The sequence below is a fragment of the Talpa occidentalis genome, unplaced genomic scaffold, assembly GCF_014898055.3.
Source record: "Talpa occidentalis isolate TD23 unplaced genomic scaffold, MPIMG_talOcc4v2.1 talOcc4.12, whole genome shotgun sequence".
In the NCBI taxonomy this organism is placed as follows: domain Eukaryota; kingdom Metazoa; phylum Chordata; class Mammalia; order Eulipotyphla; family Talpidae; genus Talpa; species Talpa occidentalis.
In genome coordinates this window covers 36,809,311-36,824,296 of record NW_023601212.1, presented here as the reverse complement: position 1 = coordinate 36,824,296, position 14,986 = coordinate 36,809,311, and the positions used below count along the sequence as shown (strand labels likewise).

Here is a 14,986-nt window from a genome sequence, read left to right as displayed (position 1 = left end):
TCCACTAAAATCAAAAATTCATAAGGGCAACAATTTCTGTCTGATTACTGCTATATCCAAGTACATAGAATAGAGGTTCATACAGGTAGTTTCTTTGATAAATATGTTGATTTATATTTATAGTTAATATATATTTACTATAACAGTATTTTAATATTTTATAAAGATTTATATTTATCATTATAAATAAATGAATGATTCAAGGAAACTTTCATAAATCTTTTTTGTGTTTCTGAGTCATGATGTAGCCTCCCTAAATGATATTCTGAGATTTTTAGCCACTATCTACTGAATAATAAACATTATAGTTTATATTATACTGTTCTCCAAAATCTAGCCTTTGAAGACTTGTTTCATTTTCTCATAAGACCCACCTTTAAAAGTAATCTTATTAAAATTATATTATTATTTTTTTTATTTTCTGAGGTGTCTTACTCCATTTTGGGAGGTTCTGTGCAATACTTTGCATTCCTGGAAAAGGAAGCTATTTTCCTACCTCAGTAATTCCCATAGATCTTAGTACACTGTTTTACGCATAGTATGTACTTAATAAAATTACTCACAGAAAGACATATAAAGAAAACTGAAACAGTAGTCTGTGGGTGACTCTAAAGCCTATAGATTCCTTGTTTTTAATATCCAATACTCAGCAGAGCTACCTTGCAGATGTCTTTTATGTGTATGTGTGTATGTACACATATATACTCATTCTTCCACTGTTCTAAGTGCAGAAAAACATAATAGTGAGGAAATATGAGAATCCTGCCAACAGGATTAACCTGAGATAAATAAACAAATCTAGAATTACAAAAAATATATCTTGGCCAAAATTTCAAGATTTAAGATTAATATAAAGCTACACTTTAAGCTGGATCATTATTATCAGAGAATGAGCTTAAGATACACATCTAAAATTTTATCCAGTAAAATATAGTTGTTGTTATTGCAGTAAATTACAGAATTTTAGGAGTCAAATATTTTACAGAGACAGTACTTTCTCAACACAAGTTTTGTCTATGGCCAACTCCCTACACATGTGGAATACTAAACTGTAGTCCATGGCTTATGGTGATCTGCAGTTTTATGAAAGCAATCCTAAAAAAAAAAAAAAAAAAAGGAAAGCAATCCTATAGACCAGGCTATTTGTGCTGCTTGCAGAAGATAAAACTCAGTTCCTCAGTTCTATAAATGTGACAATATAGCAAGATAATTGGCTTTCAAGATAACAGAATCTTCATGAATTTTTATCTGCATGTCAGCTTTCATCACATGCATCCCAATTGCAGCAGCTTCCTGGAGTAGTTGGAGTAGCATAATAAGAGGATCTTTAGGCAGAAAAAAATATGCAGAAAATATAAACTCTTTGGGCAAATTTGGTTTCTTGAAGAATCAGCAGGGTCCAGTAAACACGCTACTTTCACTGGAAGTAGCCAATGTCTGCAAGTCGCAGATATTCCTAATATCTGCTGTGTCAGTGCCCTTATTTGCAGAATAGTCTTTCACAATTTTCCCTGGTTCACGCACCCATTGTCACTTTTGAGAGGCTCCTATTACAGCTTATTTGGACATAGTTTATTAGTTCATAACAATACAATTGAAAAATGTTTGTCATGTAGTTACTTGTCTTTGGCTGAAGAAAAACAATAAAAGAGGTTGGCAGTTTTTCTGCTATAGTCAATAAGGCTGTCCTGTGAAATAAGTTATTTCTGAAAATACCATGGAAGGTTTTGAATAAACACTGTGTACTTTTGATTCCTAAATCAATCACAGCCTTTACCACGTTCGTTTCACTGTCAGTAATAATTGCATGACATTTACTTGCTGGTTTTCCATTCTGTCCAATTCATGTTGTGGTTAGCTATTGGAACTTTACAAGCAGAGAAAGCAATGATTGACTTTATTGTTAATTTACATGTCACAATTTAAGAAAGCACTTGAGCTGTATATACTTACTAGTTATCTTCCCATATACTATTGTAATACTACTACTAATACTAACTGGTTTGTATACATCAAAAATAGTTTTAGAAAATATTTCTCAGTAATTTGTTTTCAAGAATAATCTTGAATACAGATCTATAGCTCAAGCAAATCTCAAAATGCCTTATACTTCATGTCCGAAAAATGATTGGCAATCTCTATTGATGGTTTTGTCAAACTTTATTTTTTTAACTTCCATGGACTCAAAACCTCCATAAAAATCATTTCTCAATTAAAAAGAAAACATTCTTTTAATGTCTATGGTATACATTTTACATATAGGTCCATGTAGGTTTTGGTAGAGGACTTTAAATTTAGCCTGAGTGCATAGGAAATCAGTGGATGGTTGACAGAGGTAAATTAAAAGATTATTCTGTTTGTGGGCAAAGAATAGACTATAGGGATGAAGAATGTAGACATATAATATAGTTAAGAGATTATTGCAGTATTCTAGGTGAGGTTATAATGGCATTGTGCAATAGGGTTCTAGATGGGGAGGTAAAGAAGCAGTAAGATTTTTATATTAGAACTGTGAATTTGGCTGGGAGACATGAGAGAAAGATGTGAAAAATGATTTCAGGTTTTAGCATAGGAAAGGGTTGAATTCTTCTCTGAGTTGAAGGATACTTAGGGGGATGATTTTATAAGAGTTATGATTTGACCATATATTTAGATATCTTTTGGACAATATGGTGGAAATCTCAGGGGAATGACAAGAGATATAAAATTAGAAGTCATTGATATATAAAGCTGGTCTATAAAACCATAAGACTGAGTGAGCCCTGGCACACTTCAGTTTTGAGAAGCCCAGAAAAGAAAGAGGAGTCAATAATAGAAACTAAGAAGTAGTACTCAAGGAGACAAAATGACTGGATGCTGCGGAGATTAAGATACCAAGAGGAGAAAGTATTTTAAAAGGTCAAAGTTGCCAGCTGTGCCATTCAACAAATTAGACAATGTATTTTCAATGAGTTTTTTTATGAAGTGACACAGATAAATTGGATGTCAGATGATGGGGAGGACCAAGCTGTTGTGTATCTTGTTTGGTGTTAGTTTGGTTTTTAATATGAGGGATATTTCATTGTACTGTAACAAACATGGAAAAAACAATGGCACAAGAAAAATGAAAATAATTTTAGTGGTACAATTCTTGGAAAGGAAAAAGATAGTAGATCCCTGTGCACATGTGGAAGGATTGGCCTTAATAGGAACTTGGACTAATTATTCATTATAAATCACAGTTGATTATTAGGAAGGGACCCATAAATAGGAGGGAGTGGCTAGGCCTCTGATTTGCCAAACTAAAAAATAAGTCCTCTCCTGCGAACTGTTTCTCATAATCCTGTTCTCATAGCTGTTTGGGTCTTGCATGATTTTAGCCCATGCAACTTATCTCATCTTTGTCGTGGGAAAAGTCAGGCAGAATAGTAAATAAAAATGGAGAAAATCAAATTTTCTCCACAAGTTCATTAAAGAAAATTACCTGATTATATTGTAAAACAGCACTTCCTTGTGTCAAACATTGACCCTAGTAATATAAATTTATAATTTTCAATTTTTTAATTAAAAAAACTGTTTAGGGCCTCCCCGGTGGCGCAGCAGTTGAGTGCTGGGCTGCGAAGCTGCCCGCAGCTTCTGCAGGGCCTGTTCGATCCCCAGCCACTGGCGAGGGTCCCGCATGGCGCGCAGAACTCTCCTGCCCACCTGCAGCTCCCCTCAGCAGTGTATTCGTCAGTCTGCCTGTTCTGTTCCCTGCTCTGGCTCTGGTGGGTCCTCTCACCCTCCCGCGTTTCTGACTGTACCCAGTGCTTGTATAAATGAATAAATAAATCTTTAAAAAAAAAAAAACTATGTTTAACTTGACTCTCCAGTATACTAATGAGTTGAAATATTAAGGGTACAGGAAGGGTACTTGGAAAGTAAGATAAGGCATGTAATGTTTCCAGTCAGGTGAGACCATGTCTATTAAATAGAGTTAAACCAGATAGCAAAAATCATTTTACTCAAAATAGCTCCAGGGCTAAAATTTCTCTCAGATCCTTTATGTAACGTAAACTTTTTTTTTTTTTTAGCCACTATACAATGTTAGGGATCACTAGCCCAATTAAAGAGTGGGTCATAGTTTTAAAACAGTTGACTCTCTAATAGCTAGCTTGTTCTTACCAAATTTTCATTAGAAGTTAATTTGTCCCTTAATCTGCATTCATTACCAAACTATATAGCCAGATTTTGTTCTTGTTAAAAGGTTTATTTTGTAGGGCCTCCTCAGTGGCGCAGTGGGTTGAGTGCAGTGCTGTGAAGCTGTCTGCAGCCTCTGCAGCACAGGTTCAATTCCCAGCCGGCCAGGGAGATACCCACATGGCGGGGCAGGCCTCCCCTGCCTCGCCCTCTGCTCCCCTCAGCTGTGTCTTCAGTCTGTCTGCCTGTTCTGCTCCCAACTCTGTCTCTGGTGAATCCTCTCACCCTCCCACACCTCTGGCCTGTACCCCAGTTCTTGTATAAATAAAAAATAAATCTTTAATAAAAAAGGTTTATTGTAGGTAAGTATTTTAAGTGATGAGAAATATGTAACATGTTTGAAATTTCATAAGTACCAAAGTTGACAGTTTTGTTTCTCTTGAATATCTCAGTAATTGGTATAAGGATTTTTGTTTTTTGTTTTTTCTTCTCTTTTGTTAATTCAAGATTTTGTGGTGGGAAATGCAGTGTTGACATTTTTGATAAATAATTTTTCCCGGTATTTTTGACAGTTCAGAAAATAACCAATAAGCTAGGAATTTTTTTTGCGTGTTTTTATATTGCTTTCAACTGCTTGATAAATACTGAGATAATAAACCTCAATCTTCTAAGATACCAGAGGTAGATGTATAAAGAATACATAACAAGTAATAGATCGTTTATTATCTGAAAACCATTCAGAAATGTTTTTTTTTTTCACCCCTATGGAGACAAATTGTATTCTCACTATGCCAAGGTTAAATCAGGAAGAAAATACTAGCTTTATGTAGAAAAATTAGGTTATTAAGTTTAAATAAATAGCAAAGATGAGAGCTTACTATGATCATATACAGTGCTTTCCACTAGAATAAAATTGAGCATTCATGTTTTGTATATATTTTTTCCATTACACTATTTAGCAATATCATGTTCTTTTCAAAAATTAGTAGCTGGAGAAATTTCCTATTCAAATTAAAACTGTGTCAAAAGATAACCTACTGATTAAGATTTCTTTTCCTATGGTTCCAAATCTATTGCTAAACTTGTCATTTACATGCTACAAGACAGTTAGCATCTTCTTGAAGAATGAGAATAATCAAAATCAACAAGCAACTATAAACCAGAGACACACTGGTTTATAGACATCTCTGGCCTGTACTCCAGCATAAATAAATAAATAAATATTTTTTTTAAAAAGTTAAAATACCATAAAAGCAAGGTTTAGGAGAGAAAATGTAAATGGTTACATATCTACACGAGAACTAGCTCTGTAGTAAGAGAGGGGCTGACAGATTTCTTAGTCTAGGCAGCTTTCCAATCTATCTCTGGATCTAGTAGAAATGAGGAAGACTAGAAACAACAGAATTTCTTTAAAAGCATATAATGATGAAGCCCCTCTTAAATGCCCACAGTTACCTCCGCTAAAGTTGTTTCATTGAGATAGAATACAACAATGCTAAAGAATATAACAATGCTAAATGTTTACACATCTAACAACATAGTTTCGTAATACATAAAGAAAAAACGGATATAATTGAGGAGAAATAGATAAATCCACAATTGAAGTTGGAGATTTCGACACCTCTTTAACAGTTAACAGAAAAAGTAGTCAGAATATCAACAAGGATTAGACAACTTCCACAACACTAGCTTAATTGATATTTATAGGACATTACATCCAATGACAGTATGCATTCTTTTCAAACACAAAGATACATTTATCAAGGAACATCATAGATCAAGCTAGGCTTGAGAAATATAAATATATAACACTAAACTATGCACTCTGACCCATAACAGAATTAATTTAGAAATGAGTAACTGAATAATGGGTAGAAAACCTTCAAATATCTGGTAAGTAAATAATGCTTTTTTAAATAACCCAATTGGAAATTGATTTAGTTGACTAAAACTTAAGATACAACATCTGAACTTGGGGGATGCCGTGATGAATTAGTCAGTGTAAATGATTAGCCAATTAATACATCGAATCTTATCTACATTTACAACACACATTTTGAAAACAGTTCTCTAAAGTTGGTAGGCAAGGTTAACCTTTTAATTGCTTTGAGATATGTCACGTTCCATACAATTCATGCAGTTTAAGTCTGTAATTCAGTAGCTATTTAGTAAATTAATAGATATGTGCAACCATCATTACAGTTAATTTTAGAACATTTTCATTCACTTAAGAATCCCCTTACCCTTTCATTCTTACCACCCTATCCCCTCACTCGACTCCCCAATCCTAAGCAAACATTAGTCTGTATTCAGTCTGTATAGATATCCCCATTCTGGACTTCATATGAATGGAGTCGTATAAAATGATGTATTTTATGTTTGGCCTCTTTTTTAACTTAGCGTGATGTTTCGAGATTTATCCATGTTATAGTATTATAGTACTGTATTTCTTAGTATTCTATTCCTTTCTATAGTGAAATAATACCCCATTGTAAGATATACCACATTTTATTCATCCATCCTTTGGTAACCATGAATCATGCTGCTATAAGTATTAATGTTCGAGTTTTGTGTGCATGCAAGTTTTAATTTCTTTTGGTTTTATATCCAGGAAAAGAATTGCTGGGTCACAATGAAGCTCCATGTTCAGTAATTTGAAGAACTTCCAAATCAACTAGCTATACCATTTCGTATTCTACTACTAGGTTAGATCTCTTGAGCAATGTACCTTATTAGTACAGTGAATCACACAAAAAGTTACTTTTTAAAGATCATATAGTCAATATGATTAGCGCTCCAGGAAACTAGTCCAACTCCGTCTTATTCTCAAAAGTTTATAATCAGTGATTTCAGATTAAGACTCAAAAGATTAAATTTGAGAGGTAATTTTTATGTATAGTAACCCTAATGTACAAAATTTGAATAATAATGTAAACCAGTTTTAATTTAGGAAAAATTTAAATCAAGAAGTAGTAACTATTTCTTAAAATTGGTACAACATACCAAAGAGCTATTTATTGGTTTTCATCAGTAATTCTGAAGTTCTAATTCCAATGTAATTCCTGGTAATCTACCTTTGATGGTGAACTGCAGTTTATAGCCATCTATTCACCCAGTAAGTTGAATCTTATATACAGGGTTGGTAACATGCTGATAAATTATAATATTTGTTTACTCCAGTCATAATATTGATTGGACCTATTTTTATTTTGGATAAATTCAGATTAAATTATAGATGAATTTATTCTCAGATTCCTAAGACTAAATTTATATTAAATAATTTTGAGAAAAGGGGAAGATACTCCATTGAGAATGATGCCTAAATTACTTGCTCTTTACCTTGACAATTTTTTCCTAGGAGTAAACTGTTCTAAAACAATAAAATGGTACTTTATTAATACATTTCATTTTATAGTAAATACATGCTATTACAAGTGAGTGAAGACTATCATTATTAAGCTATAGACCAGATCTAGCAGAAATAATATATTTTAATAAGATTTCTCAATATTTTTCCATGTATTCAAATGTTTTCACATTACTAGGTATATACTGTGTATCCTGATAAATTTGCATGATGATAAAATCATTAGGTCGTGAACATTTTCCAAAGTCATTTTCTCTTGGCACCATTTATAGAATATTTTTCTATTCCCTAGTGATCTGTGATGTTATCTTTAGAATATATTAATTAATGTGTTATTATGTATTGTTACCTTTTTACATCATTCTAGTCAGAGATAAAGGCTTAGCCTCTTTGTGTGGATACATAATATACTTCACAAATGATTTTCTTTGTCATTGATAACTGATAGATATACTTGGACTTACTAGAATTATTTGATTCAATTATTTCTGTTTTTGTGCTTTTTGGCCTTTTTGGTTTTCCAAAAAGGTGTTTTTTATATGCATTTAATTTTGTTTTAGTAATAATTTAGATATAATTCTATATTTACTAGTTTCATTATACTAATTATAGCCATTACTTGTAATTAGTCTCTGACTTACACATCCTTAAAAATCTTAGCTTCAAATCTTATTTGTGACTAATTTATGTAAAAATTATGGGGAACATTTTAAGGTGTTTGAAAGAAAAGATACAGAGCAGTGGTATATTTTTGAATTCTAGTTAATATAAAAATGATATTCAGCTGTATTCAAAATGAATGCTAAGTTACCTAGATATAAAACTATTTTTTTAAGATTTATTTATGCATACAAGAACTGGGGTGTAGACCAGAGGTACAGTGGTGGGGTGGTGAGAGTATTCACCAGAGACAGAGTGGGGAGCAGAATAGGCAGATCTACTGAAATACACTGCTGAGGGGAGCGGCAGGGGAGACAGGAGAGGTCTGCTGCACCATGTGGGTTAGCTCCCAGGATGGCCAGGGATCATGGAATTCACTGGCTGGCAATATCTTGACAGCACTCTGTCTTAACCCCTGCGCCACCAGGGTGGCCCCTAGATACAAAATTCTTAGGTAACAACCTTTTTCTTCAAAATTCTCAATTCATTGATCCATATAGAAGTAGAGCTTTCTTTTAAAAAAAAAAATTTACTTATGCATACAAGAGCTGGGGTACAGACCAAAGAGGCAGGGGGGTGAGAGGATTCACCAGAGATCGAGTGGGGAACAGAACAGGCAGACTGACTGAAATACACTGCTGAGGGGATCAGCGGGGGAGACAGGAGAGGTCTGCCACACCATGTGGGTAGCTCCCTGGTCAGCTGGGGATTGAACTCGTGCTACAGAGGCTGTGAATTGCTTCATAGTGCTGTACTTAACCCCCTTGCACCACCAGGGAGGCCCCAGAAGTAGAATTTTCATGTGACATTTTTAAATGATTTTCCACTTAATATCCTTTATCACAGGTATTGGTGCATGTTTTATTTCACCTAGCTACGTAAGCTCTATGCTTTCAGGGAAGACTTCTAATTGAATGAATGAATGCCATTTGAATTCATACATTAATCATTTGCATTTGTAATCATTTGCATTTGGTTAATCATTTGCATTTGTAATACAATATTGCAATATTTAATTTGAACATTGCACATCCATTCCTGGCAGTAACTCTTTTGGAGTTTTGCTTTTTTTTTTTTAATTCAAAATTACTTTTTTAAAATTTTATTTTACTGTATATATTTTTTACATCATTTTTCATTTTTGCACAATGTATGCATTTTCATCTTGGTTATAGTCCCCATACAATTCCCACCACCCCCCCCTTATTTTGACCCTAATCCCTCCTGCCCCTTAGTGTGTCTCTGGTTTATAGCAGATTGTTGATTTTGATTTTTGCTTTATTATAATTAGTCTTTTTCCTGGTCCCTTATTTAGGTTTTCTAAATTCCTGCTATGAGTGAGATCATCTAGTATTTTTCTTTTTCTTTCTGGTTTATTTTGATGAGCATGATTCATTCCAGCTCCATCCATGTTGCTGCAAATTGCATGAGTTTATCTTTTTTGATTGCTGAGTAATATTCCATTGTGTATTTGCACCACATCTTCTTGATCCAGTCATCTATTTTTGGGCATTTGGATTGTTTCCATAGCTTAGCTGTTGTGAATAGTGCTGCTATAAACATAGGGGTGCAGATTTCCTTTTGAATTAATGTTTCTGTGTTTAAGGAATTAATGAAAATTTACATAGCAGATGATTGTTTTAAGCCCCCTAGAGTTGTAAAACAACATAGGATAAATATATACCAAAAAAATGGGTCCTATAAGCATAATTTGTTAACTGTGTTTAGGTTAAAAACTTAAGAGGCAGATAATATAATGACAATATTTAATAAGGAATCAGTAAGTTATGCTATGTAAAATTTAATTTCTTTCATTGAAAATATGAAATATTCTAAAAATAATATCCAAAAGGAAATAATTTTGTTAGAGATCTCTTTTTCAAGTCTTTTTTATGTCTAAAACCAGTATCTCAATTGGTAGGAAAGACATACAATAATTTTTGCTACAAGAGTATTAGTCATGTGCACTAAGGTATTAATGTAAACATGCTAGCTTTTGATATTTTTGTCCCATGGCATGTAAAGTTTAGAAAATTTCTAGTTCACAGAAGATCATGATATTGTGTTTTTAGCTCAGGAGAACATTATTATAAATTTATTTAAGATAGGCTTGACACATAATACTTAAAATTTTATGCTGAAGTCACTGATACTTATAAAGACATACTTGAAATAATTCAGACTACCAATACATTGACATCATACTCTATAACTAAGAGCTACTGGTTTTACAATATATTTAGTAATTATGTCACCTTAGACATATGCCTTTGGTGGGACAATTAAATGAAAAGCACTAGCAACTTTGATTTCCATTTTCAAGGATGCATATAAGATAAATCTGTATTTTACAGTTAAGATTTTACAAAACATCAACCTTGAAGTATTTTCCCCCCAAGAGAAAAGTTTTGATGTCAAAACTTTGTTTATAAAAGAGAGAGGAAGTGGTAGCATGTGAAAATATTTTCACTTAAAATGTTGAACCCTTTATTGTTGATAATATAAATTAAACATTATTTTGCTATTTGAGTCAAATTTATAAAATTCATAGACTGTAAGTATAGAATAGCATTTTTAAGAAGTAGTATATGATGGAGGAATTTAGGTGAATTCAACAAAACTATTATACTACATAATGGGTGCAGTCCAATTGAGTCCAGTGATCTTCATATAATCGAGACTCAACTTCATATATTTTTAGCATATAGAGAAAAAATCTTTCAAAATTATGTCATTTGGTTCTCCATTGCTTTAATAGCACACAGTTGTTATAAAGGAATCCCTGCCAGCCCTACTTTAAAAAAAAAAAAACTAACAGAAGTATACATAAGCCACAAAGAACTTACATGGCTCACACCATCCTTAGTTTTTTATTTTATTTTATTTTTTTAAGATTTATTTATATATATTCCCCATACAATTTCACCCCCCTTATTGTGACCCCAATCCCTTCTCTCCCTGCCTCCCCGCCCCCATAGTGTGTCTCTGGTTTATAGTTGTTTGTTGATTTTTATTTTTTCTTTATTATAGTTATTCTTTTTCATGGTCCCTTATTTAGGTTTTCTACATTCCTGCTATGAGTGAGACCATCCGGTATTTTTCTTTTTCTTTCTGGCTTATTTCACTGAGCATGATCCCTTCCAGCTCCATCCATGTTGCTGCAAATTGCATGAATTTATCTTTTTTAATTGCTGAGTAATATTCCATTGTGTATTTGTACCACATCTTCTTGATGCAGTCATCTGTTTTTGGGCATTTGGGTTGTTTCCAAAGCTTAGCTATTGTAAATAGTGCTGCTATAAACATAGGGGTGCAGGTGCCCTTTTGAATTAATGTTTCTGTGCCATCCTTAGTTTTTAATGTACAAGCATAAGGTAGTGTCTGTGTACATTAGATTTTTAATATACTTTAAAGAAAAGTAGCTTTGGAGGTTTTAGTATCTCCTACTCTAGACCTGCCTGATAGATGTAAACACTTGATTGGGTAACATCTTGTTGGTTGTTATAGTACATGAAACACAAATTTTCTATACAATAATAAAATTGAAAAAGAAAAAAGTTTTTCCTAGTCTTTATAAATCATACAAAATGAATTACCAAGTAAATGAGAGTTCTGCAAGCTTCTAATAGCTGCATTAGAGTGTTACCATCTCTGTGAACCTGCTGAAATAAAGGACTGATTCAGAAATCATCAGTAAGCTGTCTGTCTCTTAAGGTGTGTTAGCACCTGCAGGAAATATTAGAGAGAAACATTACTAAAGGCTGCTTAGTAAGCATATGAGCTGGCTTCTACATGGAAACATGTAATAAGTATTGTACAGGACTTTACTTCTTTTGCCATTTTTCCAAGTGACACATTTTTTATTCTATGCATCAACCATAACTTTATGATGATGTATATTTCTCCAAATGGAGGGTAGGTTGATTTATATAATGACAATTTGAAACGACTATTCAAAACACCTCTAAGCAAAGAATGATTTGTTCCTGGACATTACGTTCTGCTGTAATACTTGATTCAGTATGATGGTAAATTCAGTGTCATATCTGGCTCTGAAAACTAGTTCAGCTTACATTGTGAAGACCTGGGGCCCCTGAGGACCATGGAGTTAGACCCAGAGCTCAATATCCGCTTGTAGCTTCTAAGCACTTTTCGATGGGTGGGTTATCATTGGAAGAGCCAGTCTAAGTGGAAACTACATAGTGGATTAATTTTCATATTTTAGACTTTATTTTGAGTAGATTTTTTTCCAGCAAAAAATTGTGCAACAAAAGTTATTTGTGATAGACAAAAGTTATAGCAAAAGAATATAACTGTAAATGTGAAGTGGTCATCTTTTTTCCCAGATACTATTTCAAAACTTACATACTGTATTACTTTCTCACTGCAAATAAATTTTGTGTGATAATTCTTTAATATATTTGTTTTTCAAATTGACAGTTTTAAAGCATGTGTGTGTATTTTCCCCTCTAGAATTGGGTAGAGAGAGCGGAAAAACAGGCTCTCCTCTCTGATACACTTGATCTATCAGAACTCTTCCATCCAGACACATTTCTCAATGCTCTTCGCCAGGAAACTGCAAGGTAATTAAAATGAAATGCTTATTTAGTCTGTGAGGGTAAATATATTTTGCTTTATTCACTTCTGATAACCTCCTCCTTGATTGTCAAGAAAGAAATTTCCAGTTGACAACACAGTTGTGTTATTTCCTAATGCTTGAATTTTACTAAGAATTAACATTTAATTTTAAAAGTATTACTTTTTATGTCTAATTCATTAGAACTAGAAAAAGGTGAATTTTGATTTTAAAAATTTGGGTGTTTTTTAAAACCAAAGTCTGTTGTCTTCCATATGTTACACAGAGGTCAAATGGAACTACTTAATTTTAAATTAACTAAAGTTAAAAATGTTAGTTCTCTATCACCCTGCTCACATTTGAAGTGCTCAATGACCACATTGTATGCTACCTGAAAATGCTTTTAATTTTTCAGAAAATTCTGTTTGGCAGTATTGAGTTTTCTTGTTAAGGAACAGTTATTTGATGGATAAGATTAAACCTTTTGTAATACAATCAGGTTAGACTAGTTAGACTATAATTTTAAGCAAATTAGACTATAATGAAAGAAACAATTCTTAAAAAATAGTGACAAAATTTGTTTAGTGATTCAGGGGGGTTTCAATTTATAGTGCCTCAAGATTATATTACAAGTAGTGATATTTCAGTTCAGCTAATAAATACTTTTTAAGTACCTACCATGTTCCTGTACAACAAAATGGAGGATGTAAAACTCAAAAAGAAAGACCCTACTTAACCTTCAAGGAATTTGAAGGTTAATTTGATACATTCTGGAAGCAGAATGTATCACTAATCAACTTTAAAAGCTTAATGTGAAATTTATCATGTATAGTTTAAGAGATCTGATTATCTGAATACTATATTTCATTTTTAAATAAATAGGAATATATCTACTTTGTATTATTCTTAATATTTTAATTCCTGAGGATTTTTTGTTTCTGATATTTGATACTTGTCTTTTATAGGGCAATGGGCTTTTCTGTGGATAGCCTTAAATTTGTTGCCTCATGGAAAGGTCGATTACAAGAAGCAAAGCTGCAGATTAAGGTATTAAACTTATTTAAAATATTTTTTTGAAGAGTAGACCTTTTTATTTTTGTGATTTCTTTAAGATTTATTTACACAAGAACTGGGGTACAAGCCAGAGGCTCGGGAGGGTGAGAGGATTCTCCAGAGACAGAGTGGGGACCAGAACAGGCAGATCGACTGAAAACACTGCTGAGGGTAGCAGTGGGCAAGGCAGGAGAGGTCTGCTGTGCCATGTGGGTATCTCCCTGGCTGTCCAGGAATCAAGCCCACACTGCAGAGGCTGTGGGCAGCTTCACAACTCTGCCCTCAACTCACTGTGCCACTGGGGAGGCCCTCATTTAAAACATTTATGTAAAAATCATATCACTACCAACTTCTTCTCAAATTATGATTTTCTTGCCCTTCCTGGAGAAAGAACAGCATTTTAGTGGGTTTTTTTAAATTTTATTTATATAAGAGCTGTGATACAGGCCAGAGGCGTGGGAGGGTGAGAGGAGTCACCAGAGACAGAGTGAGGAACAGAACAGGCAGACTGACTAAAATACATTGCTGAGGGGAGCTGCAGGGGAGACAGGAGAGGTCTGCCGCACCATGTGGGTATCTCGCTGCCCGGCTGGGATCAAACCATGCTGCAGAGGCTGCGGACAGCTTCACAGCACTATGCTCAACTGCCTGCGCCACCAGGGGAGGCCCCCATTTTAGTGTTTTATATTTCAATTAATTTAATGCCAAGGCACATGCAGTTATGAAACTGATGGTATTTTTTTTTCTAAAATATTTGCTAAAAATAAGAATTCAGTCTAATGAAAGTTCAGAGTGAACATGAACACTAGTCCAGATCTTCACTTTCTTTATTCTCAGATAAAATACTATTGTCTGTGTGTTTCTATTATTTGAAATAGAGCAGAAAGTGTTGCCTTTCTTCTTGGGGTATAATGCAGTAACTCCTGAGATTTCAGACTTTGATGCACATCTTAATGTTACACATGTTTGCCTGGCAGATCAGTGGCTTATTACTAGAAGGATGTACTTTTGATGGAAATCGCCTTTGTGAAAATGAGCATGACTCTCCTAGTGTGTCATCAGTTCTCCCCTGCTTCATGGGCTGGATTCCACAGGTAAGACATTTTTAATAAGTGCAAGACTATCTTTTCAATAAGGTATTCTTAGCCTTGTATTTTTTTAAAGATTGATTT

General features: G+C 33.6%; 1 protein-coding gene across 1 annotated transcript in view; it reads left to right on the top strand.

Moving 5' to 3' along the window:
• The window catches only part of DYNC2H1 (dynein cytoplasmic 2 heavy chain 1), a 306,244-nt gene that overhangs the window by 280,510 nt on the left and 10,748 nt on the right, over positions 1 to 14,986 (top strand). The window contains exons 93-95 of the mRNA XM_037507914.2: positions 12,659 to 12,768; positions 13,727 to 13,808; positions 14,792 to 14,908. Of these exons, the coding sequence (XP_037363811.1) occupies positions 12,659 to 12,768; positions 13,727 to 13,808; positions 14,792 to 14,908 (309 nt within the window). The remainder of the gene's footprint in view (positions 1 to 12,658; positions 12,769 to 13,726; positions 13,809 to 14,791; positions 14,909 to 14,986) is intronic.